This window comes from Apteryx mantelli, chromosome 22 (assembly GCF_036417845.1).
Source record: "Apteryx mantelli isolate bAptMan1 chromosome 22, bAptMan1.hap1, whole genome shotgun sequence".
NCBI lineage: Eukaryota > Metazoa > Chordata > Aves > Apterygiformes > Apterygidae > Apteryx > Apteryx mantelli.
In genome coordinates this window covers 13288999-13315141 of record NC_089999.1, presented here as the reverse complement: position 1 = coordinate 13315141, position 26143 = coordinate 13288999, and the positions used below count along the sequence as shown (strand labels likewise).

Sequence of the window (26143 nt, the reverse complement as noted above, 5' to 3'; positions counted from 1 at the left end):
CGCGGGCGCGGCGGGGAGCGCGGCGCTGCCCCCGGTGCGCCGGGCCGGGCCGCCCCGCTCCTCCCGGTGGCCTCCCGGCGGCCGCCGCTGGCGCGGGCAAAGTCCAGCCCAAGTTTGGCTGATAAAGGCCGGGAGCAGCAAGGCGGCGGCGGCGGCGGCGGCGGCGGCGGGGGGGGGGCCGGGCCGGGCCGGGCCGGGCCGGGCCGGGCGGGAGGGGCGCGGGGCCCGGGCCGCCGCCGCCCCCGCGGCTCCCGGAGGAGAGGCCTCCCGGCGCTGATTTGCATAGGGTATATTGCCTAATGGAGGCGATCATGGCTTGGTAGAGGGCGGCCCGCTCCCCGCAGGAGCCTCGCCAGCCCGGGGCGGAGCGGCAGGTGTCCGCAGGGCGGGCCGGGGCCGGGGCCGGGGCCGGGGCCGGGGCCGCGCCGCGCCGCGCCGGCCCGGGGCGGCGGAGCAGAGGGCCCCGGCGGGGATCCGCCGTGCGCCCCGGGACCATGGTGTCCCAGCTGAGCGCCCTGCAGCAGGAGCTCCTGGGCGCCCTGCTCAGCTCGGGGGCCACCAAGGAGGGGCTCATCCGCGCCCTGGACGACATGGTGCCCACCACCAGCTTCGGCGTGAAGCTCGAGAGCCTGCCGCTGTCCCCCGGCGGCGGCGCGCCGCCCGACGCCAAGCCCGTCTTCCACCCGCTCGCCAACGGGCACGGCAAGGGCAAGCTCTCCGGCGACGAGGGCTCCGAGGACGGCGACGACTTCGACACGCCGCAGATCCTCCGCGAGCTGCAGGCGCTCAACACCGAGGAGGCCGTGGAGCAGCGGGCCGAGGTGGACAGGATGATCAGGTACCGGCGGGGCACGGCGGCGCCGGGGCCGCCCGCTGCGCCCCTCGGGGCGGGGGGGGGGGGGTCGGGCCGGGCCGGGCAGCGCCGCCGGGGGCTCGGGCCCCGCCGCACACGCGGGGGGAGCCGGGCGGGCCGGGAGCCCGCTGCCCCGGGGCGGCTCTCTCCCGCCCCACGTCCCGTCCCGTCCCGTCCCGTCCCGTCGGGTGCTGCCGGCGCTCCGTTAACGGCGGGTCGCGGGGCGCCCGGGGGAGGCTCGGGCTGCGGCGCGGGGAGGCCGGGACCCGCCGCCGGCTCTGTCCTCCCTCCTTGCCGGGAGATAAAACATAAACTGCAGCACGTGGAGCCCGGGGTGTTATTAATTTATTTCTATAAATCATCAACAGAAAGATACACAAAGGGCCGCGATTAGGGCGCACAGAGAGGCGGGTTATTCATTGCCGAAGTTGTAAACCAGGCGGGGAGGGGGGAAGGAGGAAACCCCCAAACGCGGCGGCTCGTTTCTTCTCCGTGCCGGGGGGACGCGGCCACCCGGCCCCGCACGGCGCCGGGGCTCGTCGGGTCCCCGCTCGCTGCCCCGGCAGCGCCGAGCCGAGCCGAACCGAGCCGCGTGGGGCCGGGCTGGACCGCGCCGCGCCGCGTCCGTCCGAGCCGAGCCGCGTCGGTTGGTGCCGAGCCGCGTCGGTCCGTGTCGGTTCGAGCCGAGCCGCGTCGGTCCGTGTCGGTCCGAGCCGAGCTGTGTCGGTCCGAGCCGCGTCGGTCGGTGCCGCGTCGGTCGGTGCCGAGCCGAGCCGCTCGGAGCGGTGCCGCCGTCGGGGCGCGGCGGAGCAGCCCCCAGCCCGGCGGGCACCCCCTGCCCCGAGCCCGGCGCGGCGCGGCGCGGCGGGACCGCTCCCCCCGCAGCTCCGCAGGGAGCGGGGCGGGGGCCGCAGGCGCCTTGTCCCCCCGCCTCTGCCGGCTGGTGCCGGGGCGGTCCCGGCTCCCCGAGGTCTGGGCGCCGGGGGCTCGCTAACGTGTGCGTGGGTGCGGGCACCTCTGTGCGCCTCCTCCCTGCGCCCCCTTTTCCTATCCGTCCCGGCGCCCGGAGCCGGGATGGGGCCCCCAGGACCGCACCGATCCTGCTCGCCGGGGCTCAGCCCCCCGCCAGCCCGCGGAGCCCCAGCTCCCGGCCCTGAGCAGCCCCGGTGCTGCCGGCGGTTCCTCCGCGGCGGCGTGCCAGGGCCCGGGAGGGCATCGGGGGCCCGTTGTGCTCCGTGTGGCGTGTGTGCGGTGCTTGGGGACCTGCCCCTGTGGCGGCCGGGTGCACAGGGACCAGGCTGGGCTTGCCGGGGGGCTGCTGAGCGCTCAGGAGGCTCTGTCGGGGGCAGAAGCTGCTCCAGGCCCTTGCAGCCGGGCTCCCCGCCGCTTGTGTCGCGTTGCGCCCCGCACCTTTGCTTGCTGTCTCCCGCCCTGCGCCTAATTCCCGCCCTGCCCCTGGTCTCCCACCCTGCTCGCTGGCCGCATCCTGCCCGGGGGTGCGCGGTGCTGCCCGCCGCGGCACTGGCGGAGGCGCGGAGCGGGTGCTGCCCCGAGGAGCGCCGCTCTCCCCAGGTGTTCCTGTGCAAAGTTTGCCTTGGGTGCAAACAAGAGCGGGTGCATGTCCCCGAGGAGCCTTCCGCAGAGCCGCTGTTTGCTCTGGGAGGCCTTTGTACTCGGAGAGGGAGCCGGCGCAGAGCAGTCGGCAACCATTTATTCCGGCCGCACATGGGGCCGAACCCACCTGCTTCGCCTCCCGCCGACTCCGGCGGCCTGACCCCAGGGCCGGGCCGGCTCGGGGCTGTTCCCATCCCCCCGGGGTGCTCAGCCCCGTGCCCGCTTTTAACGTGCGTAGGGTGGTCCTGGCCCCGCGGCCCCCGGCAAGCCGGCCCTTTCCCTCGGGAGCTTCTGCTCGGGCCCCTTCACGTGGCCCAGGTGGGTTTCGCCGGCACCCGCTCTGGGTGCAGGTCTGGCCCCGTCCGCGGGCTGGGATCCCAGCTTGGCGCAGCCCTCCCGGACCCACCACGGGGCCCGCGGAGAGCTGCGGTGCCGAACGCCCGGGCCCGAGGCAGCGGCACAGCAGCCGGGCGCCGGTCCCCGGGCAGGCGTGGGGCATCGCCGGGCTGCCGCCGCTGCCGCTCGCCCCTCGGAGCGGGCTGCGGCGAAGGGTAAGGGGCGAGCGCGGAGCGCGGCACGCTGAGCACAGCACACCTACGGGCCCTAATCCCTCCTGTGTGTACAGAGAGATGCAGATTAGATAGATCATTTATGTAGAGAGCCTGTTTTATAATCCGTGTGTATAAATTCTTGGCATATTTCTCCGAGGATGTGGAGTGTATTTACCTGTTTTCAAGGCTGACAAAGGGGGCGAGCGGGCGCGGGAATCCTGGGGCGCCGCGGGGCGGGAAGCCCGCGCGCGCGCTCCCGACCTCCGCGCGGAGCCCGCCGTGCAAAATGCCCGCTCCTCGCTCCGCGATCACAGCTGTGGTTGTTTGCGGCCGCTGTTGTGCAGGAAAAAACAACCTTTCATTGGTTTCCGTAAAAGCGCTGGGTGGAGAAGGACCGCGGCCTGAGGTCCGTAAACTGCTTTTCTGATACTGCAAAGTGCTTCGGGGTTTTTTTGCATACCTTCCCCCCGCCCGACGGCGGTTAGACAATTAATGGATTTTTCATTTCGGTGACAGAACCAAAAAATAGGCTTTGTTGAACCGAAAGCTTTTCCTCTCCGGTTTTTAGGTTAACAAAACAAAACAAAACAAAAAAGAAACCAAACAAACACTCAAACCTTTCATTCTGGGTCAAGTCCAAACATTTTGTTTAACATGAAACAAAATGTTTGGGTTTGGTTTCAGGTTGTTTAACCCTTTTAAATACGGTCAAGTTGATTCCTAAAGAGAAACATTGCTCAGAAATGAAAAGCTGAATAAATGTTTTGAAAGCGTAAGTCTGAAATGGGCTGGAAATATCAAACTGAAGCCTTTCTTAAAATGATAAAATGAAGTGAAACTCAGGGATTTTTTTTCCTAATCCTCCCTTTTTTTTTGGCCAAAACATTGCCAATTTTATTTCAATTCAGAATTTTTATTTCAATTTTATTGCAATTCAGAATTTTTATTTCAATTTTATTTCATTCAGAGTTTTTATTTCAATTTTATTTCATTCAGAAAGCCCCCAAGTAGCCCCCAGGTGACTCGTTTCGCGTTTCTAGATCGGAGGCGCTCTGCCGCGGCGGCTGAAGGCTCAGCGCCGCACGACGATGCCCTTGGGCTAGCTGTGAGCCGAGCCGCCTTTAGCGGTTTCAAGGCGCTCTGTTTTATTGAGTTACGATTAATCGGTAATTGGTAAAATCGGTTGGGTGGCACAAAGCACCCGTGACACCGGCCTGCGCGTGGACCCTCGGCGCGGGGACGGCGAGAGCCGCCTTCGGCACCGCTCCCAGCGCGTTTTGCCTGCGCCGGTTCCCTGTCCGGAAACCGGGAACGAGCATATGGCGACTTGGGCGAGAAGATATTTTCTTGATGCTCCTGCTGTTGGCTCCTGCCTCCTCGTCGCCTCGCGCGGCGGCGGGCAGACGGAGGCTCCGAAATCTCATGGTGGTGTTGCCGGGGCTTTCCCCACAGGGCAAAATCCCGGGGCTGCTCCGGCTCGGATCCGGGTATCTCAGACCCCGTCACCTTTCCTTCGACGGCGCCAGCAGCAGCCCCCGGCATCCGCCGCGGGAAAGCTGCTCCCCAGCGGTGCCCACGCACGCGGCCGGCACGGCGGCGCCGGGAGTTTTGGGGACGGGAAGTGGGGTTTCCCGTCGGGATAGCACTTGAGCCGGAGCCGGCGTCGGGCCGCTCGGGCAAGCTCGGGCCAATGTTTATACGTGCGTGTGCGCGCGCAGACGTAGGTATCTGCGGATTTGCAGCGCCATGTGACTGCGGCCGCGTAAAGGGCACAATGCACAGGAAGGAAAAGATCCCTAAACCGCTCGTGTCGGAAAAGCCGCCGGCGTCCGACCGCTCGCGGCAGCAGGGGCCGCGGCCTGGGGCAGGACGTTCCCGCTCCCCGTGGCCGGATCCCCTGCCCGGGGGATGCAGCGCCAGGCGCGGGAACAGCAGCTTTGCATGTGATCCGGGCCCTCTTTCCCGGGGACGGGGGATCCGGTAAAGCGCCCTCCTGTATCGAAAGGGCTGTTTATAGCTGCTTACTTTTGCTTCGCTTCCCAACAGCTTTGTTTTCGCGCTGCGTTCAGGACAAAAAGTAAGAAATCTACCTGTTGGGCTTTTCCCCTTGACAAGTTGAAGGATCCAGAATAACTAATGAATTGGAAAAGCAGTTAGACGGTTATTCCAAGTAAAGCATTAGAATATCTCATTATTTGAGTGCATAACTGTGACCAGGTTCAGGTTCCACACTGATTTTTTCAGTGCTAAAGCACTTCCTTTTAGTCCGGCATCTGCATCTATTAAAGAATAAATCCGGTGATCCCAAATAATGCCGACGCGTATTGGCCTGTTCATCCGGATTTGGTGTTCGGTAGATCTAAAAGCGCACCTACGACATTTTTATTTCTGGTGTATTTTTGTTCCCTAAGTTGGTGTGCGCTAGTGCAAGGACACGGGGCTCGTGCGGGTTTGGGGAGAGTCGTTTTGCACCCCGGTCCTGCGGGAGCCGCGTCGCCAACTGCAAGCGCTTGGAAGCTTTGGGGCCTCGCTCGGTGCCGGCGGCAGAGCGGTTTGCTTCGGCGCTCGGGGAGCGTCGCCCGGGTTTGCTCCCTCGCCTTGACCTGCTGCATCCGAGGCTTCTCCCTGCCGCCTGCGCTCGTGAGGCGGCGGGAGAGGGTCTCCCACCGGGAAATGCGCACGGAGATCTCGAATAGTTGTTCCCGCGGGCGCTGGGAAGGGGAGGGAGGGAGTAAAGCAGCCGAGGCGGGCGGACCGGAGAGCCCAGGAAAGGGCGCTCGCGGCGGGCCGGGACTTTTTGGGCCGGTGGCTGTTCCTCCCCAGAGAGCTGTCGCCAGCTCCGCTGCGTTGCCAGGGCTGAGATTTATGAACCTGCCCGGCCTGTTGCCGCCGCGTCCCGTCCCTTTGCCGAGCGCGGGGGAAGGAGGGCGCCGGGGGGGCGGCGGGCTGCGGCGGGGGCCGAGCCCGGGCAGCCCTGCACTCGCTCCCGCGGCGTTTTGGGGATAAAGCGCCCAGCTTGGGGCGAGCTCAGCAGAGCACGGGGCCGCGAGGAGCCACCGCCATATGTATATATAAAAATATATATATATGTGTGCGTGTATATATGGCAGTCACACGTGCATACCTTCGAAGGGGGAAATTGCCATTAATGTAATAGCGGCAATGGCAGCAGCTACCGAATCCATTGCGTTTCCGCCCCCCAGGGATCCGGAAGCGCTTTGCAAGCGTTCGCTCGACCTCGGCACCCCATCAGGGTGCTGGGGCCTCTTTCCTTCCCCTCGGGGTGCCCGACCGGGCGCACGGAGCCCTGCGGCCACCCGTGGAGCCGGCATCCTGCTCCCTGGCCCTGGGAGGGAGCTGTTTTTCCGGGCTCTGCTCCGTAGGCGGGCGAAGGACGCGCGTGGCGTTGCGGGAAAACACGGTGGTGGGGTTTTGCGCCTGCCCGAAACCAGCCGGGGGGGGGGCTCGGAGGGCGGGAGGCAGCCCGCGAGCAGGGAATTCCCGGTGCCCGTGGCCGGGGGACGCGGCCGCCGAGCACCTTTGCGGCGCGGCGCTGACGCTCGCTTTCCCTCCAGCGAGGACCCGTGGCGGGCGGCGAAGATGATCAAGGGCTACATGCAGCAGCACAACATCCCGCAGCGGGAGGTGGTGGACGTCACCGGCCTCAACCAGTCGCACCTCTCGCAGCACCTCAACAAGGGCACCCCCATGAAGACGCAGAAGCGGGCCGCGCTCTACACGTGGTACGTCCGCAAGCAGCGGGAGATCCTCCGCCGTAAGTACCCGGCTCGCTCGCGTGCACGCGCCTGCGCCCGCCCGCGCGCTCCCGGCTCCCGGCTCCCGTTGCGCGGCCGCGCGAGGCGGGACGGGACGGATCCCCGCTGCGCCGCGGGGGCCTCCCCGCTCCTCGGCTTTAAGCCACCGCTTGGGTCTCCCTTTGCCTGGGCCGCGCGGTCGCGCAGGGAGGAACCCCGTGTTTTCGCTGCGGGCAGGTGGCGTGCCACCTCCCCCCAGGTATTCCTGCAGCTGAAATGTATTTAAAGCCCCAGGAAAAGCGGGCAGGAGCCTCTCTCCATCCCTGCGTGATAGCGTGCAGGTTGCCCCAAGCCCATCAAACAGCCGAGCTTCTGCCCGTTTGCGTTCCCTTGGCGCTGGCAGAGCAATTCGTAATTACACGCAATTAGACAGGTTTCCCGCCTCCCCCCCGGCCCCCCCCCACTCCATTTTTTTGCAACTGCTTGCAAAAAAGCAAAGGGAGAGAGGAAGAAGCCTCCTGCGAATCATACGCATCCGTAGCACGGCCTGGAGCAGCCGTGCCATTTCTAATGCACGTGACTGAGGACGCAGAGCAGGTGCTAGGGCTTTGGCGGCCGTAGTTCGGCGCAGCCTCGGCGGGGAGCGATGCGGGGGGCCGCGCGGCACGGCACGGCGCTGCCTTCCTCCTCCCGCCGGTGAAACATCCAGCGGATGGGAAGTGCGGGGAAGGATTTAGCACCAAGTGCCATTGCTTGGAAAACACACCTTGAGAGGTGAAAGCAAGCAGACTCCACTGCAGCCTTGCCCTGCGCTTTCCCCTGCTGTCGCATGGGGAGAAGCTGTTAGGAAAAGAGGGAGAATTCCCCTGCAAAACTGAGAATAATAAAAACCTCCCGTCCGTCTCCCGTTAGTGCCCCTCGCGTGCACCGCAGGGCGCCGGGCTCGGAAGGAGCCTCGGTATCCTGGTGCCAGCCCCGGTATCCCCGCGGGACTGAGCTCCTTTCCCGGTGCTTGGGGACGGCAAGGGGGATCCGAGAGAGGCAGGACGGGGGATCTCCGCAGCCGCCCTGCCCGGCCCCCGCCGCAGCGCTCCGAGCGCGGAGCTCCTCCCCGAGCAAGCGCGCGCAGGCAGGGACCCAGGCCGGGGCTATCCGCGCCCGGCACGTGCCTCCCCGTTCAATGCCCGGCTCGGGCGGCTCCGCCGTCGCTTCGCCCCGCGTGTCCGAGCATCCTGGCCCCCACGGCGTTTGCAGCCGCCGCCTGCCCTGGGATCCGGGATGAGCGGGGCTGGAGCGAGGGGCAGGCTTGGCGCCGGCGGCGGGGGGCTTTCCGGGGAGGGCAGCGCGGCGCGGCGCGGTGCGGCACGGGGCTGACTCAGAGTGGCGGCGGCTACAGGCCCCATCAAATCTGCTCCTTTCTCTTTCAGAGTTCAACCAGACAGTCCAGGGTGGTGGAAGTAGGACAGACAAAAGCAGTCAGGATCAGCTGCTGTTTCTCTTTCCAGAGTTCAATCAGCAGAACCAGGGCGCCGGGCAGCTCGAGGACGCCTGCGCCGAAACCCCCAGCAAGAAGATGCGCCGCAACCGCTTCAAGTGGGGGCCGGCGTCCCAGCAAATCTTGTACCAAGCCTACGACCGGCAGAAGAACCCCAGCAAGGAGGAGCGCGAGGCCCTGGTGGAGGAGTGCAACAGGTAGCGGCTCCGCACCGCCTCCCCGCTCGCCCGACCGGCCCCGGAGCTCGCGGTCCCCAAGCCGCCCGCGGCGCCGGGCTCCCCGGAGGCTCGGCCGCGTGCCGGCGCCGCCGGGGCAAAGCGCGGGGATGCACGGCATTGCGGCGCGGCCGGAGGGAGCAGGGTGGCTCTCGCGACGCTTGCGGAGTCGGAAGGAGCGGAGCGGATTCGGGCAGGGCTCCGAGGCGCCCCCCCACCCCGGCGTGCCCGTCCCGGCGTCGCTCGCGGCCCCTCGCCCCCGCGGCACGCTTGTCCCAACCTGTCCCCTTGCCCCGCGCAGGGCCGAGTGTCTGCAGCGAGGGGTGTCTCCCTCCAAGGCGCACGGGCTGGGCTCCAACCTGGTGACGGAGGTGCGCGTCTACAACTGGTTCGCCAACCGGCGGAAGGAGGAGGCTTTCCGCCAGAAGCTGGCCATGGACGCCTACAGCTCCGGGCAGCCGCCGCACAGCATGAACCTGCTGCTCTCCCACGGCTCCCCCCACCACAACCAGCCCAGCGCCTCGCCTCCCGGGAAGATGCCAGGTGGGTGAGCGAGCGCACGCACGCGCACACGCGGCCGGCGGGACGAGGACGTCGAGCAGCTCCGGCGGATGGTGGCCGCGCTCCACTCCTGCTCCTGCTGCGGTTCCCGCACCGGCTTGGGCAAAGCAAGCCGGAGCCAGAACCCGCTGCTCCCCGGCGGGACGTCGTGTCCCTGCAGAGAGGGGACGGGGCTCGGGGCGACGAGGTCCCCGGGGCCGCTGGAGTCCCGCGGGCAGTGCGAAAAGGAGCAAGTGTAGTGGTGCCGCCGGATGCGCCAACTGGCGTCCGCCCTGCTGAGGACGAACCGAAACATCCCGGGCTGGGCACGTTCGCTGCAGACCGCGGGAACCCGGCTGCGGGAACCCGGCTGCTCCCGCGGGAGCTGGCGGGACGCAGCCCCCGGCGCCCATGCCATGCAGCGGGATGCAGCCCCGTGCCGCATGCCCCGTAGGGAAACACCTCGGCCGGGCTGGAGCCGCGGAGAGGGAATCCGCAGAAAATTCCCAGCGGATCTGAGGAGGAGATAATGCTGCCAGGGGGAGCTGGGGAGGAGGCCAGGGGCAAGTGGGGCGGCACGGGCCAGCGGCCGGGTTGTGCCCACAGCATCCGGCGCCTTTTGGCCTCGGTGGTGGAGTAAATCCCGGATGCTGCAGCCCCGGCCCCCGGGTACCAGCTCGGAGCATCCGCGCCGGGGCGGCCGGCTCTCGTCGCCTTCCTGCGCCCTGGCCTGGAGCAGGGGCTGTGCCGGGGGGACGCAGCGGGGATGGGCTTGGAGATAGGCAGGGATGCCGTCTGCCTCGGCACCCGGCAGAGGCTGAGACCGAGTTTCTCGCCGCCCCTAGTCGAGCCCCTCACTTAAATGCCCCGTGGACCCGCTCCTCGGGGCACCTCCGCGGCGAGCATCACTGCCGCGACGCACGGAGGAAACCCCCCCCCCCCCCGGCCGTCTCGTGCGTGCGTGCGGCAGGTTTTGCCGCCGCCGGAATCCCACCCGGCCCCGGAGCTCCCTGCGGGGCTCCGTCCCTGCACCGCCACTGTCCGCCGAACGCGGTGGGGCCGAGCGGGCCGCCGGCCGGCCCGCGGTGACCACGACGTGACCCTGCCCCGGGAATGCCCCGCGCAGCGCAGCGCGGGGCCGGGCCGGCCGCTCGCCCTCCCGTCCCCGGCTGATTGCTTACAAGGTGCCCTACCAGCACATTGTCAGCAAAATCAGCTGTTTTCGGTGTCGGCCGCGGGGCTCCACAATGCCGCACCAGCGCGCGGCCCCGCGTTGTCATGGCGTCGCCCCCCCCATGCATGCTTAATTGGCAATTAAGCGGGGGCTTGGGGCGGGCCTCGTCGCCTTTGAAGTGCTCGCACCCTCGCAGCGCGCATTCAGGCGCCCCGCGAGCGCCTTTGTTCCCCCCTCTCGGGGCACCGCAATTCCTGTCGCCGCCTCCATTTATCCTGCGGCCGGAGGGCCCTTACGGCCGGGCCTTTATTCCCCGCTGCCGAGCCCCCGCCGGCAGGAGCCAGCCGCGGCTATAGGGCCGCTGACAGCCTCGCCGGGGGCCTTTTGAGCGGGCCGGGAATGATGGCCGCGGCGGCGGCGGTGGTGGCGGCCGCGGGCCCCTCCGCGGGGTCAGGAGGGCTCGGCGCGGGGCCCGCGCCGTCTGCTTGGAGCCCGGGGCCCGAACCCGGGCCTCGAGGAAGAGGAAGAGGAGGTGGAAACGGGCACGGAGAGGGTGCGGAGTGGGCTCAGGTGCCCGCGCCGCCGGCAGCTTCCCGCGCCGCCGGCAGGTTCCCGCGCTGGGACCGCAGGAATGGGGCGTCGTGGGGCGCCGGGAAGCTGCGGCGAGGGGCGTAGATGGCATTGGGCCATAGGAGGGATTATTTCTCCCCCGGAGGGGTCGGTTTGGGGGGGCGAGGAGCCTCGAGGGCACCGTCCTTGCCCCGCGCGGGGCAGTCCGGGCAGGCGGATGCATCTTTCCCACGCGCTGCCTGGCGCGCTCGCCGCCGCCGCCGCCGCGGGGAAGGCGGCACGGCTCTGCCGGCTCGCCGACCCTCTCCGCGAGTCTCCGTGCTGGGATTTGAACTGCCCTTGCGCCGCGCGCGGCGCTGTCCGGAGCACTAAATGCCTTAACGGCTTAATGACGGCGCTCGCCAGGGCCCCCGGGCCGGCCCCGTGACGTCCGTGGCCGGAAGCGACGGGGTCCGGACGCGCGGAAATCGCGCACGTGCGGGCGGGCGGGAAGCAGAGCGGCTTCGGTCCTCGAAGGAGGGAATGGCGTCTTGCGAAGGAGGGAATGAACGCCGGGAGTGTGGGTAATTAATAGCTGTAAAAACCAAACCGAGCATCCGCGCCACCTCGCCTCGGGGATCCCTCTGCCAGACCTCAAACTGCGGGTTTTATCTCCTTTAACTCTTTGGAGGTGAATACCCGGAGCCTGTTTCAGAGGCTTCCCTCAGCCCCTGGACTTTTCCCTTCCTACCGGCTATTATCAGCGATCTCGGCTCCCTGTTTGGTTTGAAGGTCAGGCCGCGCTTTATCTCGCTCGCTCGGTGCCACGCCGCGGGCCCGGGCTCGGTCCTGCGTTATCTCCAAGAGCCCGCGGACAATCGGCGCGGTGATGGGATTAGGGGCGCCGGGCCGCCCGCGATAGCCGCCGCCGCTGCATACAAAGGCGCCGGGGGGCCCCGCTCCGCTCCACTCCGCGCGGCGCCGGCGCTCGCGCCCCAAGCCCCATCACCTCCCTTTAGGGATGCTCATCCAGGTGTGTGTATATATATGGATGCAGACTATTTGTACGCTTTTAGGTATAGCCACAGGTGCAGGCATATCTATGGAAATAATTCGGGTGCATCCCTGGAACGCTCCGAAACAGAAAAGGCAGTTCGGACCTTTTTCTTTTTTTTCCTTTTTTTTTTTTTTTCCCCCAAGGCCTGTCAATGAAGCGTCAGTGCAGCGGTGCCTGGGTTTGCATCCGGACCTCGCGAGCTGCTCCGTGGGCGCCGCGCGGCCCCGCCGCGGCCGCCGGTGCCCAGCCAGCAGCTGCCGGGTTTTCCTGTTGCGCCCGTTGTGCCGCGGCGGCCGCGCAGGGCGCCCCGAGAGGCTTTTGCCGCTTTTATGGAGGGTAATTAGGGCTTTATGGCAGCAGCAGAATGGGAGGCTCCAGTCCCAATAAACAGGTTTATAATGGATATAAACTGCGCCCCTCCGTAACTTAGCAAGATTAACACTTTAGAGGCAGCTTGAGTGGCAGCCCAGAAATCAAATCTTGGCCCTGAGTTTTTGAAGGGTCAGAGGGGCCTGTCCCCCCTCCCCCCCGAGCTGGACGAGCCCCGAAATGCAGCCCCGGCCCTTTGCCGTGAGCCGCTCCGACATGCTGAGCCGCCGGTGCCCAGGGCTGCGCGTGGCTCCCTGGGATGCTCCCGCTCATGGAGTAGGGTCAACGGTGGATCCGCTGCACCGGAAATACGTTAAAAAACACCAAGTTTGCAACCCTTCGGCTGCACGAGATTTAAACCAGAGGAGGTCCAAGCTGCTCCCCCGCTTTGCCTGCCAAGGAAACGGGACTAAAATCGAGGGGTTTCAAGGAGGAAAGCAGAAGCGTGGCATTTTTCTGGCCTCTTTTCCGTGCTTTCTCTCCCGGCACGCCGCAGCGCGCATAGGAAAGGGCACGGGCAGTCGGCAAGGCGTGCGGGAAGCGGGAGGCTGCCAATCACCACCCTGGTGCATCCCGGGCTCTTCCCCAGTGCCTGGGGCTTCCCAGGGGGAAACACTTCCCAGGGGGAAATGCTTCCCGGGGGATGCTGCGAGGCCCCAGCAGGCTGGCACAGCTCACATGGGCGTTGGGGCCTCTCCCGCCTCCCCATCCCGGGAGCGCCGTGGCGCAGCCCTTGCCGAAACCGGTCCCTTTCCGGCAGGGATACGGCTCCGGGAGCCGCGGCCCCGGCCTGGCTGGGCATCCCGGTGTGGAAACGCGGGAGGGCAGTAAACGACTCGGGGGGCCCAGCAATAGCCAGCTCCAATAAACGGGCTTTTATGTTGCGGCTGTAGCTCCAGTGAAAGGAAAAAAGCCTGGAGGAGCGGGGGCTCTGCAGCGGGGCCGGCGGGGCGGTTCGCGCGCAGGCTGCTGCCCGGGCCGGTGGCGAGGCGGCGGCGGACGAGGCTCCATGCCCGGAGCCGCGTCCCGCTGCGGCAGCACAAGGACGCGGCGAGGGACAATTGCGTCGGGCCCTCAATAGCGTCTGCCCCGGCCGCTCCATAAACCGTGAACTCGGGCCCGATCGTAAAGCTCTCCGGCGGCTCATCCCAGGGGGAAACCTTTACGCCATGGTGCGGGAAGTAGAAACCATCCCGCGGTGCCCGGAGACCCCGGCAGGTCTGGCAAGGGGTGGAAATCGCCTCCGTTCCCGGCGCCTCCCAAGGGGACCTTTGAGGGCTCCCCCGAAAATAAGAGCCCGTGGAGCCAGGCCGAGTATTAGTTACCCATTAGAAAGGTTTGGGCCGGATTTGCTGGGAATCCCACGGCCGGGGAGGATTGAGCGCCGAGTCCCTTCCCTCCTCGCTCCCGCAGCAGGATAACGCCCTGCTTGGTGGGACCCTGCGGCTCAGGGGTGTCTGATGCTTTAGAAGAAGTTTTCCAAAACCGGGAAAACTGGTGAGTTGTCCCAGGGAGGGTGTTTTGTGCTTGGAGGAGCCTGGGAAAAGCATGGAGATGGCTGTCTCCTTGGGGGCATCGTCAGCTCGCCTTGGAGGAGCCCGGCGTGATCGGGGACCGGGGAGCTGGCGCGGAGGTAGCTTCCGTGGCTGCACAGCTCCGTTGGTTACAGTAATAATATCTGGTACTGTTTTCCCAAAGTTAATTATCCAGCGAGCCAAAATCCAACCCAATTCCCAGGGCATATAGATAACAGCAATATAGCCGTCCCATTCTGGGAATGGCAGAGAGCAAGTCGGGATGGTTGGTGGTTTCCTAGAGGTCTCGGCACTGGCTCATCGGGGCTGGCCGCCCCCAAGCCGGCTGCAGCGTGGGCCGAGGGCATGGTGCTGCCGGAGAGGCCGGAGCGGCCGGAGCGGCTGGCCAGCACCTGCCTCCGTCCGCAGGCCGCCCTGCTCCCCGGCGCCCCGCAGCCCCCCGTGGGCCACTGACGCCTTCCCGCAGGGAGGATCGAGCCTTCGTCAAGAGGTCGCGGTATTTCTTGCATTGGGGTCCAGAGACCCCAAATCCCAGTCCCCAGGTCACCAGGAAATCTGAAGCAGATCTTTCTTAGGCGAGAAATATCCTGTCCCTGGGACTGCAGGGGAAAGGTTGAAAATCGGCTTTTAAAATCCCAGCGTTTTTAAAGACAGCTTCGTTCCCGCAGGAGTCTTGGCTCGTGAGTCACGAGCATCCTGACGTGGACGTAAGGGGATTCGGGGTTTTCCTTACTGAAAGCTTCAGTGAGTCCAAAAGAGACTGAAAAGTGTCCTGGCACTTAGCAGCCATTAGCATCCCTACTTTACGCGTTTGCAGTATCGCTCGCAGGCGTTACAGGTGCTCGTTCTGCAGGGGACCGGCCGGGAAGACCCCGAAACTTCGGAGACGGCGCCGGAGGGGAGCGGGCGGCATCCATGCTTTCGGGAGCCTCCCGCATGAGCGTTCCTTCCCCTCTCCGGCGCCCTCGCTGGAGGGGCTTGGGAGCAGCCCTCGGGGCGGTTCGGGGTCCCGCGGCCGGGCGCGTCCCGCTCCCGGGAAGCTCGGTGACCCCGTGGCGAGCGCGGCGCTCGGCTCCCCGTAATCGATGGCTTTGCAGCCGCAGTCGCCAGGGAGCCCTGTAAAAGCCGCTTTTGTTTCCAGCGGGTTTTCCTCGGTTAATTATTTGTGATCTCTGGATGCCTTTGCATGACACACGGCTCATCATATGGTTATCAGTGCAAGGCTTTTTGGCCAAATTCAATATATTTATGTTGAAGACCGGTGCTCAAGCCAGATTCCGCTCCTCGGTGGTGGCCAGCTGTGATCTGGTGGGACATTTCTGTTGGGCACTCTTCCCTCTTCCTGCGGGAATCTGTTAATCATACACTTGTCCAGAGGGAAATGGGATTCGGAAGGGCCCGAGGAAGGAGCAAGAGCCGTCACTCGGTGTTGGAAGGGTCTGTGGTGGCTGGGAGCTCTGCGGAGCAGAGCCGGGCCATCAGGGGAAAAGGCCGTGGGATGGCCAGGAGCTCCCCAGCAGCTTGGGGCCACCCAGGCCGGGGCCTGGGCACTGCGGGCACGTGCCGGAATTTGCACAAAGGGTGAAAATGGTGCAAGTTGCAGCAGGAGCGATGCAGATGGACGCTGCGGGGGCTGCTGCCGCGGGGCGGCCCGGGTGCTCTGCAAAAGGCACGTTTGGCTTCTCCCACTGTAGTTTTGTCACTGCAGTTTTAAAAGCAGTGGAGCAAGGGGGGGGGGGTCATCCTGTGCTGCCCTCCCAGCTTATTGCTCAAGTGTGAAGTTAAATTTAAAGCCCGGGACTTTTAGCTCTGCTGTTCTGGAGAGCGGGTGGGTGGCAAAGGCACTGTGGAGAATGTACGGCTGCGGAAAAGGTCTGCACCAGGGTCCAGCACCCACTTGCTGCCGAAGCCCGTTGCCCATTTGCAAACCCCAAGCCCACTGCAAAGCCCATTGCCCATTTGTGAAGCCCGTTGCCCATTGCAATGCCCATTGCAAAGCCCGATGCCCGTTGCAAGGCCCGTAGCCCATTGCAAAGCCCAATGCCCATTGCAAAGCCTGTTGCCCGTTGCAAAGCCTGTTGCACCCCGGTGCGGCGCCGGCACGGTGCCGAGGGAGCCCTGGGGGGGTTCCCCCTTTGCATGGCGTGTTTGGTGGGGGGAGCCCCACGGGAAGCCTCCCCGGCGGCCAGCACCGGCGGGGCACCCCAGGCCACGGAGCAACACGCCGGCGTGGTGTTTTGCAGGAGTGCGGTACAGCCAGGCGGCGAGCGGCGAGGCGGCATCCTCCGGGGCCATCAGCCACCACGGCAACGGTGCCATGGTGACCAGCAGCCAGGCGGTGCTGCAGCAGGTCTCCCCGGCCGCCTTGGACCCGGGCCACGGTTTGCTCTCGCCCGACGGCAAAATGGTGAGTACACCTGGCCCTATTGTGGCCGCGGCGCTGATAAGATAAGAGGGCCCGGCGGGCAAAGCAAACACGCCGCCGGCGGGTTTCACACGCGGCCCGCGCCGAACAATGGCGCATTGTGGGGCCGCGGCGGCGCGGGGGCACGGCCGGCCCCGCCGCCCGCCTCAAAGGCGGCGCTCGGCCCCGCGCGGCCCCGCCGGCGACGGCGTGGTTTTTCCCAACGCGGCCCATAAAGCCGGCGGAGCCCCCGCTCGGCTTTTATCGATCGCATGCCTGGGGGATTGCATGCGCGCTGGGTGGATCGCTGTTTGTTTTCTCCCGCCGATGACACGGGCGCTGATAAAATGCTCGTTCGTTGTTTCTCCTTAAGCCCTCCCCGGTCGGGAGTTTCGCTGGGAAGCGGTTTCCTTTCAAGCGGGGCTCTCCTCCTCCTCCTCCTCCTCCCGCGGCCGGAGCATGCACAGGGGGCCAAGCTCGCCCCCATCCCATCCCATCCCATCCCGTCCCGTCCCGTCCCGTCCTGTCCTGGGCTGCGGCGAGCGGCGTTGAGCCGGTGGTGGGTCCCGCTCTCCCCTTCCGCGCGCGCGTGTGGAGGGTACAAACCCGCCTGCGATGCGCGCGAGGAGTCGCTGCCGGGGTTTTCTAACCAGCAGGGACGTAGGGGCCGTGGGAAACGGCAGGACGAGGGGCACCGGGGCCTCCCGCTGGGTTCCTAGCGCCTCCCTGCACCTTGCATTTGGGCCATTGCAAGAAAAACGCCCTTTTTTTTTTTTCCCCCATTGCAAAAGTTGCCCGGGGCTGGGCGAGGCCGAGGTGCCCTGGGCTCGTTTCTGTGCCCGTCGCACGAGTTCGAAACGGCTCGGAGGAGCGCGCGGACCAGTGCGGCGCGGAGCGGAGCGGGCACCGTGCCGAAGCGGCGGCTGGTCCCCCGAGGAGCCCGGGAGCGGTGTGCCATGCCGGCCCGGCCAGGCCGTGCCTCCTCTTCCGGGGAGGCGGTTTTCCTGCTGAAAGTGAAAGTCAAACATGGCACTTGGCCGCCTGAGTGGAGACCTCCGAGCCGGCTCCTTCGGCGGTTTTCGCTTCCACTTCCGCAGGCTTGGCCCCCTTGGGTGGTCGCGTCGGGCCGCTTGCGAGCCTGGCATGCTGTGCCGAGGCGCGCTTCGCTCCCCCGGGGCGCCTAAACGCCGTTTTCCCCTTTTCTTCTCCATTTTGCCTTTCCTCTGCCAGCTGCCTGGCTCTTTGCTGCCAGGGTCCCCTTGCAGCCGCCGGGGCTCGGACGCTGCCGAAGCCGAGCGGCCCTCGGCCGCGTGCAGCCTGGCCGGGCGACGTCCCCAGGCTCCCGGCGCGCTCCCGCTGCCCGCCTCGCGCCCGTCTCGCTGCGCGGCACGGCTGAGCTGAGCTGAAAGCCGTCAAATGAGTTGCAAACAGATGGCAGCGCGGACCGCCTGCGCGCGTGGGGAGTCGAGCGGGCAGCGCCATGGCAGAGCTGTCTGCCCACCGCCGGGCAGCTCTTGCTGTCGGGGTCCCTTTGGGGGCAGGTTTTGCAGGGTCCCTTTGGAGGGCAGGTTTTGTGGGGTCCCTTTGGAGGGCAGGTTTTGCGGGGTCCCTTTGGGGGGCAGGTTTTGTGGGGTCCCTTTGGAGGGCAGGTTTTGCGGGGTCCCTTTGGAGGGCAGGTTTTGCGGGGTCCCTTTGGAGGGCAGGTTTTGTGGGGTCCCTTTGGGGGGCAGGTTTTGCGGGGTCCCTTTGGAGGGCAGGTTTTGCAGGGTCCCTTTGGAGGGCAGGTTTTGCGGGGTCCCTTTGGAGGGCAGGTTTTGCGGGGTCCCTTTGGGGGGTAGGTTTTGCAGGGTCCCTTTGGAGGGCAGGTTTTGCAGGGTCCCTTTGGAGGGGGCAGGTTTTGCAGGGTCCCTTTGGAGGGCAGGTTTTGTGGGGTCCCTTTGGAGGGCAGGTTTTGCAGGGTCCCTTTGGAGGGCAGGTTTTGCGGGGTCCCTTTGGGGGGCAGGTTTTGCGGGGTCCCTTTGGAGGGCAGGTTTTGCAGGGTCCCTTTGGAGGGCAGGTTCTGCGGGGTCCCTTTGGGGGGCAGGTTTTGCGGGGTCCCTTTGGAGGGCAGGTTTTGCAGGGTCCCTTTGGAGGGGGCAGGTTTTGCAGGGTCCCTTTGGAGGGCAGGTTTTGTGGGGTCCCTTTGGAGGGCAGGTTTTGCAGGGTCCCTTTGGAGGGCAGGTTTTGCGGGGTCCCTTTGGAGGGCAGGTTTTGCAGGGTCCCTTTGGAGGGCAGGTTTTGCGGGGTCCCTTTGGGGGGCAGGTTTTGCAGGGTCCCTTTGGGGGGGCAGGTTTTGCAGGGTCCCTTTGGAGGGCAGGTTTTGCAGGGTCCCTTTGGGGGGCAGGTTTTGCAGGGTCCCTTTGAAGGGCAGGTTTTGCAGGGTCCCTTTGGAGGGCAGGTTTTGCAGGGTCCCTTTGGAGGGGCAGGTTTTGTTGCATTTCCTTCGGGAAAGCGCAGCAAAAGCTCCCCCAAAGTGGGAAGGGCAGCATGGGCGAAAGCTGTTTGGAAATGCAGCGTTAAGCGGCGGGAGGAAGACACATGTGGCAGCGCCGGCATTGCCACCGCAGCCGCGCGGGCGTTGAGCAGCGCCCCGCGCCTGTGCCGGTCCTCCGGCAGCGCGCAGCCTGCCCGCTTATCTCTGATCTTTAAGCAAGGCTAGCTAGTGCTTGCAAGTTATTTCATAAAAGTATGCTGTAGGCTGCGGTTTCTAGTAAGTAAACACGCGCCTTTAATATCCCACACGAAACCAAGAGCAGCCAAGGAAATTGCCGCATCTCAGGGCAATCTTTTCTGAGGCCGAGCCTGCAGCTGCCCCGGGTTTCCCTCTTCATGCTCCCGGGCTGCCTGTGGCCACGGTAGCTCCGGAGAGCCTCTCCCGGGGGATCCGTGTTCGGAGAGTTTTCCCCAGTCGTGCAATCCCCAGCTCGTTTCTTCGGGGTGAAGGGTTTTTGGTCTAATCTCCCCTTGAGCGGAGCCCGGCTGCAAGCGAGCAACACGCGTTAGCCACAGGCTGCAGGAGCGGTGCACCGGAGCGTGCTGTAACCTGGCCTTGAAGAAACCCTGAAAGGGGAAAATACTGGATAAGGAAATATGAGTCATTCCCCTGCTTTGGAATTTATTGATTCATTTGTTTCAATCGCGATGGGACAATCTCGAACCGCACATGCAAAACAAACAAGGTGCTCGGACCAGCGTCCGGAAGTGTCACACGCGGCCTCGGCGATGCCTCCGAGGTCCGGACCGAGGCTGCTCGGGGCAGGAGGCTTGGTGAACTCGCCCCTTTCCTCCCGACGCAGGTCGGCGCGGTGGGAGCGCGTGCAGCAATCCAAACACTCAGGTGCTCTCGCAGCCCCCGTTTACGCTGGGAACCAGTTTCAGCAGCTTCTGCGTGCTCCGAGTGACTTTGCCCTGTGTCTGACCTTTAAACACTGACTTGAAAGCCAGGGACCTCGCCTTGGCCAGCGAGCCTGGTTGAGCGCCGTGTCCGTGCCCGGCGCAGCCACCGCTGCTGTGCACAGGCCGACAAGCGCAGAGCTTCTCCTTGGAAGCGATGGCTTAGAAAATCACTGTGAGGTCTTTGTTTATTTGCCTTCTGGTTTTTTTAACTTCCAGAGTTTATATTTCCCACCTTTCCTCTGCAAGGGTGATGGTTAGTTAATGAGTGTTGCGAGTCCTCAGCTGCCCCCTGCCTGCAGGAGCTTGGACTCGGGCAACCGGACGGCCAACGCTGGGGCTGCGTCACGTCCCCAGCACCGTGCTCAGCCGGATCTCGGGAAGCTCTTCCAGGAAAGCCTCTCGCCACTGCTGCTCTCGCTACGCCTTTGCTATTTATTAACGCGGCGTTCAGGAGTCACAGGCAGGGTCTGGAGCGCGTGTGCCGCCCGAGCGGCCGCTGGTCTGCCGGGCCCCCCGCGGGTTGCCCCTGCTGTCCACCGCGCCGCTGACGCCCGCTGCCCCGCTTTGTTCCCCGGCAGATCTCCGTCTCGGGGGGCGGGCTGCCCCCGGTGAGCACCCTGACCAACATCCACAGCTTGTCCCACCACAACCCGCAGCAGTCCCAGAACCTCATCATGACCCCGCTCTCCGGCGTCATGGCCATCGCGCAGAGTAAGTGCTCCGCCGTCCCGCGCCTGCGTGGGGGTCCTCCTGCTGCTGCACGCTTCGCCCAGGGAAAACCTCCCGTTTGCACCCCGTGCCACAGGGGATGCAACGGGTGCTCACGTGCTTCGCCCAGGGAAACCCTCCTGTTTGCACCCCATGCCACAGGGGATGCAATGGGTGCTCATGTGCTTCGCCCAGGGAAACCCTCCCCTTTGCACCCTGTGCTGCAAGGGATGCAACGGGTGCTCACGTGCTTCACCCAGGGAAAACCTCCCATTTGCACCCCGTGCCGCAGGGGATGCAACGGGTGCTCACGTGCTTCGCCCAGGGAAACCCTCCTGTTTGCACCCCGGGATGCAACGGGTGCTCATGTGCTTCACCTGGGGAAACTGTCCCATTTGCACCCTGTGCCACAAGGGATGCAACGGGTGCTCGCATGCTTCGCCCAGTGAAGCCCTGCCCCTTGCACTCCATGCCGCAGGGGATGCAACGGGTGCTCGGTGCTCGCCCCGGGAGGCTCCTTCTCCTGGGAGCAGCAGGGAACTTTTGCCATTGACTCTGTCATATTTGGCCCCGGGCCCTGCCACAGCTCTGTGCGTAAGGGAGGAGGTCGGTGGAGGTCTGGTGTCACCGCACCAGCGCTGGGGTTATGGGTTTGCTTCTCCTGGACCGTGCACGGCGGGGAGCGGCCGCGGGGAGCCCCGTCCCGGGGGTGCCGGGAGCCTGCCGCACCTGCACCGGCGCTGACATCTCGGTGCTCGTTGTGCTCTCTCCCGCCGCGCAGGCCTGAACACTTCGCAGGCGCAGAGCGTGCCCGTTATCAACAGCGTCGCCGGGAGCCTGGCAGCGCTGCAGCCCGTGCAGTTCTCCCAGCAGCTGCACAGCCCGCACCAGCAGCCGCTCATGCAGCAGTCGCCCAGCCACATGGCGCAGCAGCCCTTCATGGCCACCGTGACGCAGCTGCAGAACTCGCACAGTAAGGGGTTAGACGCGCGGTCAGAATAACCCCCGGGGCAGAGCGGGATGTGCCGCGCCGCCCCGGATGCGTGCCGTGTCCTCCGGCCCGGAGGCGCGCGTGGCTCGCCAGCGGCGGCCGGGGGCCTCCTGCCTTCCCGGCACGCGGGGGCTCGTTCCCACGGCTCGTCTTATCTCCTACGTGTCCCCACGGCATTAATTTCCGCGTGATGCCTACGCAACGGGGCCGCGAGCCGGCGCGCGCGACGGCTCCGGGTGGCTTTCGCCTGACGGCAGCTCCTCTCCTCCCTTCCCGCAGTGTACGCGCACAAGCAGGAGCCCCCCCAGTATTCCCACACCTCCCGCTTCCCGTCGGCGATGGTGGTGACCGACACCAGCAGCATCAGTACTTTAACCAATATGTCTTCCAGTAAGCAGGTACGGCCGGCGCGGGCGGGCGGGCTGGAGCGCGAGGGCGGGCGCGAGCCGGCCGGCGGGAGCGGCGCTCCGGGGTCGCCCCCCTGCTCCCCTCCCGCCCGTAAACCCTTATCGGCCCCTCGGCGCGCCGGATCCTGGCTCGCGGGAGGCGCGCGAGACCCTCGGCACACAATGCTCCTCTTTGAGCAGCCAGCCCCGGGGGCTGTGGGAAATATGTGGCCCTTATTGATCGCTAGATAAATAAGAGAGGAGCCTTGAACTTGCGTCCAGATAAACTTCCTTGCCGAGTTTGACGGGGGAAAGGGAAAAATGCTGGCGATGACCGCAGAGTAAACACGGCGGGGAATTACGGCGGGACGTCGCTTCCACGGACGCCCGGGGGTGAAGGAAGGGGCCAGGCTGGAAAGGAGCGCGGTGGGGGGCCGGGCGGCGCGGGAGCATCCCCGGGCTGGCGGCCGCGCGCGGAGCGCAGAGCACGGAGCACGGAGCACGGAGCCCTTCGCCCGGCCGGCTCCGCCGCCGAGGCAGCCAGGCACGGCCGCGCGCCTCGGGAAGACCATTTCCTTTGCGAGGCTTTATCAATCCATCTGGTGTGCGTTCAGCCCGAACTGCTCCCCTGATTAATTATGCCGCCCCGCCGCTGGCTGGCTTTGATGCTCGCTTGTCGAAACAAGCCCTCCGAGCACAGGAAATGCTCCTCTAATGGAAAGGGCGCGTGATGATACCCGCGAGGCCGGTCACCGAGCCGAGCGCGAGCCGCTGCCCCGGCCGGGCGGTCGTCGCCCACCGTGAAGCAGGGCTGCCCGAGGAAGTCGCCCCGCGCGCCTTGTCCTCCCTCCCGCGCGCTTTTTTTCCCCCCGCTTTCGTTAGAGCAGGGAAGGTGGTAATTAAAAGCGGACGCAATAAGGCAGCGCGGCGTCGGCCGGGGCGCGGGAACTGGTCCGAGCACGGCGCGCGGACCCCCGGCCTCTCTTCCTCCTGGTCGGGAGGCACCACTTGGCATCAAGCCGGAGCTGGAAACCCTTTTTCTCCTATGCAGCATCTCTGGAAATCTGTTTTTTAAGCTGTTTCGTTAGCAAGAGGTGAGAATTCAATGCCACAGGAAGGGAGCGGGGGTGCAGCAGACGCTGCTGCATCCCCAGATGGCTCAAATGCCTAAACGCCTCCGGGGCCTGGGGCTCCTGGATCCGGCTGACAGCGCCGGGAGCCTTCCCGCGGCTCGGAGCGCCGGCTCGGCCGCGAGGCCGGAGCTGCCGCGAACAGGGACGCCTGATCGGGCACGGCCCCCTCGACGCGACGGAGCGCGGGGAAGGGAGAGGCGCTCGCTGGCCCCGCGCGGCCATGAGTTCCCAGGCTGGTTTTGATCTTTTTGCTGCGTTTGCTCCTAGGGATTTTGCGCAAACCTTAAAACGCCGTGCCCCGGGCGGCTCTTTGCACCGCGCAGGCCAGGCCGTCCCCGCGGACCCTCCCGCCGGAGGGAGCCCGATGCTGCTGATTTCTTATCAGATGTTGTTGTTTAGACTTGGAAGGGGCAAACAGCTCCTCCGACAGCACTTAAGGCCGAGCCACCATTTTTATTACGAGCGCAAACACCCGCTCGCCGCGCGGCCCGGCCCTGACACCATGCCGCGGAGGGCTCCTGGCGTCTCCTTATCTCCGCGCTGCCGTGTTTGCCGTGGCCGCAGCCCCGTCTCCGTCCTGAGAAGGAGCGGGATGCGGGGAATCGCGGAGCAGCCTTGCCAAAAAGCTCCGGGCCGGTTTGGCCGTTTTGAGTGGTTTTTTTGGCGTAGGCGGTTTGGTGCTCCCCGCCTTCTGCAGCCGCGGTGCTGCAAGCCGGGAGGGCGCCCAGACACCCGGAGCGATGGGCAGAGCAGAGGGGCAAATCCGAGGGGTGTTTCGCACCGAGGGTCCCGGCGCTGCGGCGGTTCCCGCGGACGTGCCAGCGCTGCCGAAGGAAGGCGGCGGCGGATGCGCAAGACCCTCGGCCGCGCCGGCCGGTGGGAAGGACGTGGGCGCCGGGCACGGCTCGGCTCGGCTCGGCTCGTTCCCCGGAGGTCGGGGCAGCGCCGGGGGCCGGCGGCGAGCGCCGGCGCGTGACGGGCCCCGCTCCCACCGCGAGCGTGACCTCATTTATTCAGCAGAGCGCCTCGCGCTTGGCTGCTCTTGGCAGCACTACTGAGGTGAGCGAGCTGCCGCGGAACAATTTCTCCAGGAGGCTGGGCACAAACAGGCCCCTTTTTTTTGTTGTTTTGGGGCAATATCTGGCTTGGGAAGCGGTTTTCCCGCGGCGTGAGCCCCGGGGGGGGGGGGTGCACGAGCCCCGGCAGCCCCCTGGGACCGGCGGCGCTGCGGGGTTTGCAGCGGGGCGGCCGGCGGCGGCGGCTCCCGCCGGCCCTGCCAGTCACCTGCCTCTCCTGCCTCTCTCCTAGTGTCCCCTGCAAGCCTGGTGATGCTCCACACTTCACTTGCTTTGCACCTAGCAACCGGACCGGATTTTCCACCACATCCCGCGGGCGCCCCGCGAGCCGGGGCGGGGGGGGGGGAGCTGCCCCGGCGAAGCTCGGCCAGCTCGTCTAGCACCGGCGCGAGGAGCCCGTTAATCCGAATCCAAGCCGGGGAGCGCGGGCGAGCCGTCGCCTTCCCGTGCCGTGCCGTGCCGTGCCGTGCCGCGCCGGGGACCAGCCGGCCTCGCGAGGAGCCGGCCCCCGCGCGGACCGCGCTCCTCCGCCCCTCCACGCAGTATTTCCGAGACGCGTCTTGAGGATTTGCTCTTAAGTATTTGCCTTCGGAGAGGCCGCCGGCTCCCCTGCGGAAATAGGAACAAACTGTGCTGCGAACCGGCAGCAGGGGAAGATCAATGCTATTTAAGTTATACTCCGTCACCCAAAGGACTGAGAGGGACTTGGAGCTGTTACCTGGCGTGCGGAAGGAGGAATCGCTTGTGCTGTCGAACTGAGCCAATTAAACTGTAAATATAGGGACGGTCTGCTCCACCCTGACCCTTCCCCGTCTCCTATACATAGAGATTTATATGAAAGAGGTGAATTTTGTCCAATGGATGTAAACTACTGTAATTAAGTGCAATTCCCCCGCCCGTGTATATTATTCCCAAACCTCTTCTCTCTCTCTCTTTTTTTTTTTTTTTTTTTTTTTTTGGTAAAGGTCAGAGCTGAGCATAGTTTTGGTTTTGTATATCTCCTCTTTCTGTAAGTGAATTAGCTCAGGAGGGAAGACCCGGCCCCGTGCAAGGATGCCGGCGGGACGGCAGCGCTCCGCGCGAGGCCGGGCACGAACGCCTCCGCGGCGCCACGCGCGGAGCCCGCGGGAAGGGGCGGCCGGCGAGCGGAGCCACGGCCCCGCGGCCGGATTCGGCGAGGCGCTGCCGCGGGGTGGGAAGAGGGCGGCGGAAAGCTTTTGTCCTCTGCAGTTTTGCAGCGGCAATCCCTTGGGAAGAAGGGACTGGGAGCCCCGTGGCCGCCTCGTCTCCTGCCCAGCGCACGGCCGGTACGGGCGGTTTATTTTGCCCTGCGAGTAGGCTGGCGACGAGCCGCTGCCGACGAACCTCCGGGAACAGACCGGCTCGTCCTTCGGCGGCAGGCGGAGGGATGCAAACACCAGGCTGCAGCAGGCCTCCTCTCTCGCTCCAGGCCGGAGGGCGAGGGAGGTCTCCTTTGGCCCGCCGGCAAGTTCAGAGCGTGGGTCGGAGCGCTGCCTCTTCCCCGCCTGGCCTGCGCTCGGAGAGGCTTCGAGGCGAGATCTGCAGGCTGCGAATCGGCGCAGGTCTGCGGTCAGTGCCGCGTCCGGATCGGCACCCGCTAAGGACACAGGGCTCCAGGCCAAAGCAATTTAGGTGCCCAAGTCTGACTTCCAAAAGTTGCAAGAGGCGTCGTCTCACCTCCCGTGGGACGCAAGCTCCTCCGTGCCGGCAGCCCTTCGGAAACTGATGCAAGGCTCCCATGTTGTGTAGTTTTTTTCTGAAGCTTTGCAGCGTGTGCCAGGCGCTGCGAGTGATTAGAGAGGTGACGACCAGCGGAGGTAGCTGTGGACAGATGACCAATGCTAAAAAGAAAACCACTGGAGGCTTTTTTTTGAGGCAAGGAAGGCTCTTTTGCTCTGTATTTGTACAATGTCTAGCACAGCGGGACCCTAATCCTTGCTGGGACTAATAGGAGTTGCCCTAAGGTAAATAAGTCATCACGAATTGGAGACCAATATGCAGAATGACTTTTAATTTAATGTATACCATAATTAAATACCATTTCTTCTGGTTCGTTGTTTCTGTGTGATCATCTGCTCGAGTTATGCACCCAGGGTAAAGATTATATTGCACCAGCGTCATCACCAATAAGAGGAGCTGAAATGCTTAGCAAGACATTTTAGAGTATCAGTACCATATATTTGGGTAAAAGGCCCTGGAAATTCCACAATCATCATCATCATCATCATCTGCTGTTTGGCAGGTGTCAGTTCAGCAGGCAGCGTGAGACACGGAAGCAGACG

General features: G+C 65.3%; 1 protein-coding gene across 2 annotated transcripts; it reads left to right on the top strand.

The window, feature by feature from the left end:
- Nucleotides 1–413: 413 nt before the first annotated feature.
- Nucleotides 414–25911, top strand: HNF1B (HNF1 homeobox B). 2 transcript variants are annotated; one of them, XM_067309614.1, is made up of 9 exons: nt 414–838; nt 6594–6793; nt 8279–8465; nt 8785–9026; nt 15951–16114; nt 20125–20257; nt 21036–21227; nt 21525–21643; nt 24073–25911. In XM_067309614.1, exons 1-9 carry the CDS (start codon nt 495–497, stop codon nt 24091–24093), a joined length of 1602 nt encoding a protein of 533 aa, XP_067165715.1. In that variant the 5' UTR covers nt 414–494; the 3' UTR covers nt 24094–25911. The 2 variants fall into 2 exon arrangements, with proteins under 2 accessions (XP_067165715.1, XP_067165714.1); XM_067309613.1 differs by having other exon boundaries at nt 8201–8465.
- The last annotated feature ends 232 nt before the right edge of the window (nt 25912–26143 follow it).

Coding starts and splice junctions, on each gene's coding strand:
- HNF1B (XM_067309613.1), top strand. CDS start 495: ATGGTGTCCCAGCTGAGCGCCCTGCAGCAGGAGCTCCTGGGCGCCCTG. Junction 8,466..8,784: donor CTGGTGGAGGAGTGCAACAG/GTAGCGGCTCCG, acceptor TGCCCCGCGCAG/GGCCGAGTGTCTGCAGCGAG. Junction 9,027..15,950: donor GCCTCCCGGGAAGATGCCAG/GTGGGTGAGCGA, acceptor GGTGTTTTGCAG/GAGTGCGGTACAGCCAGGCG.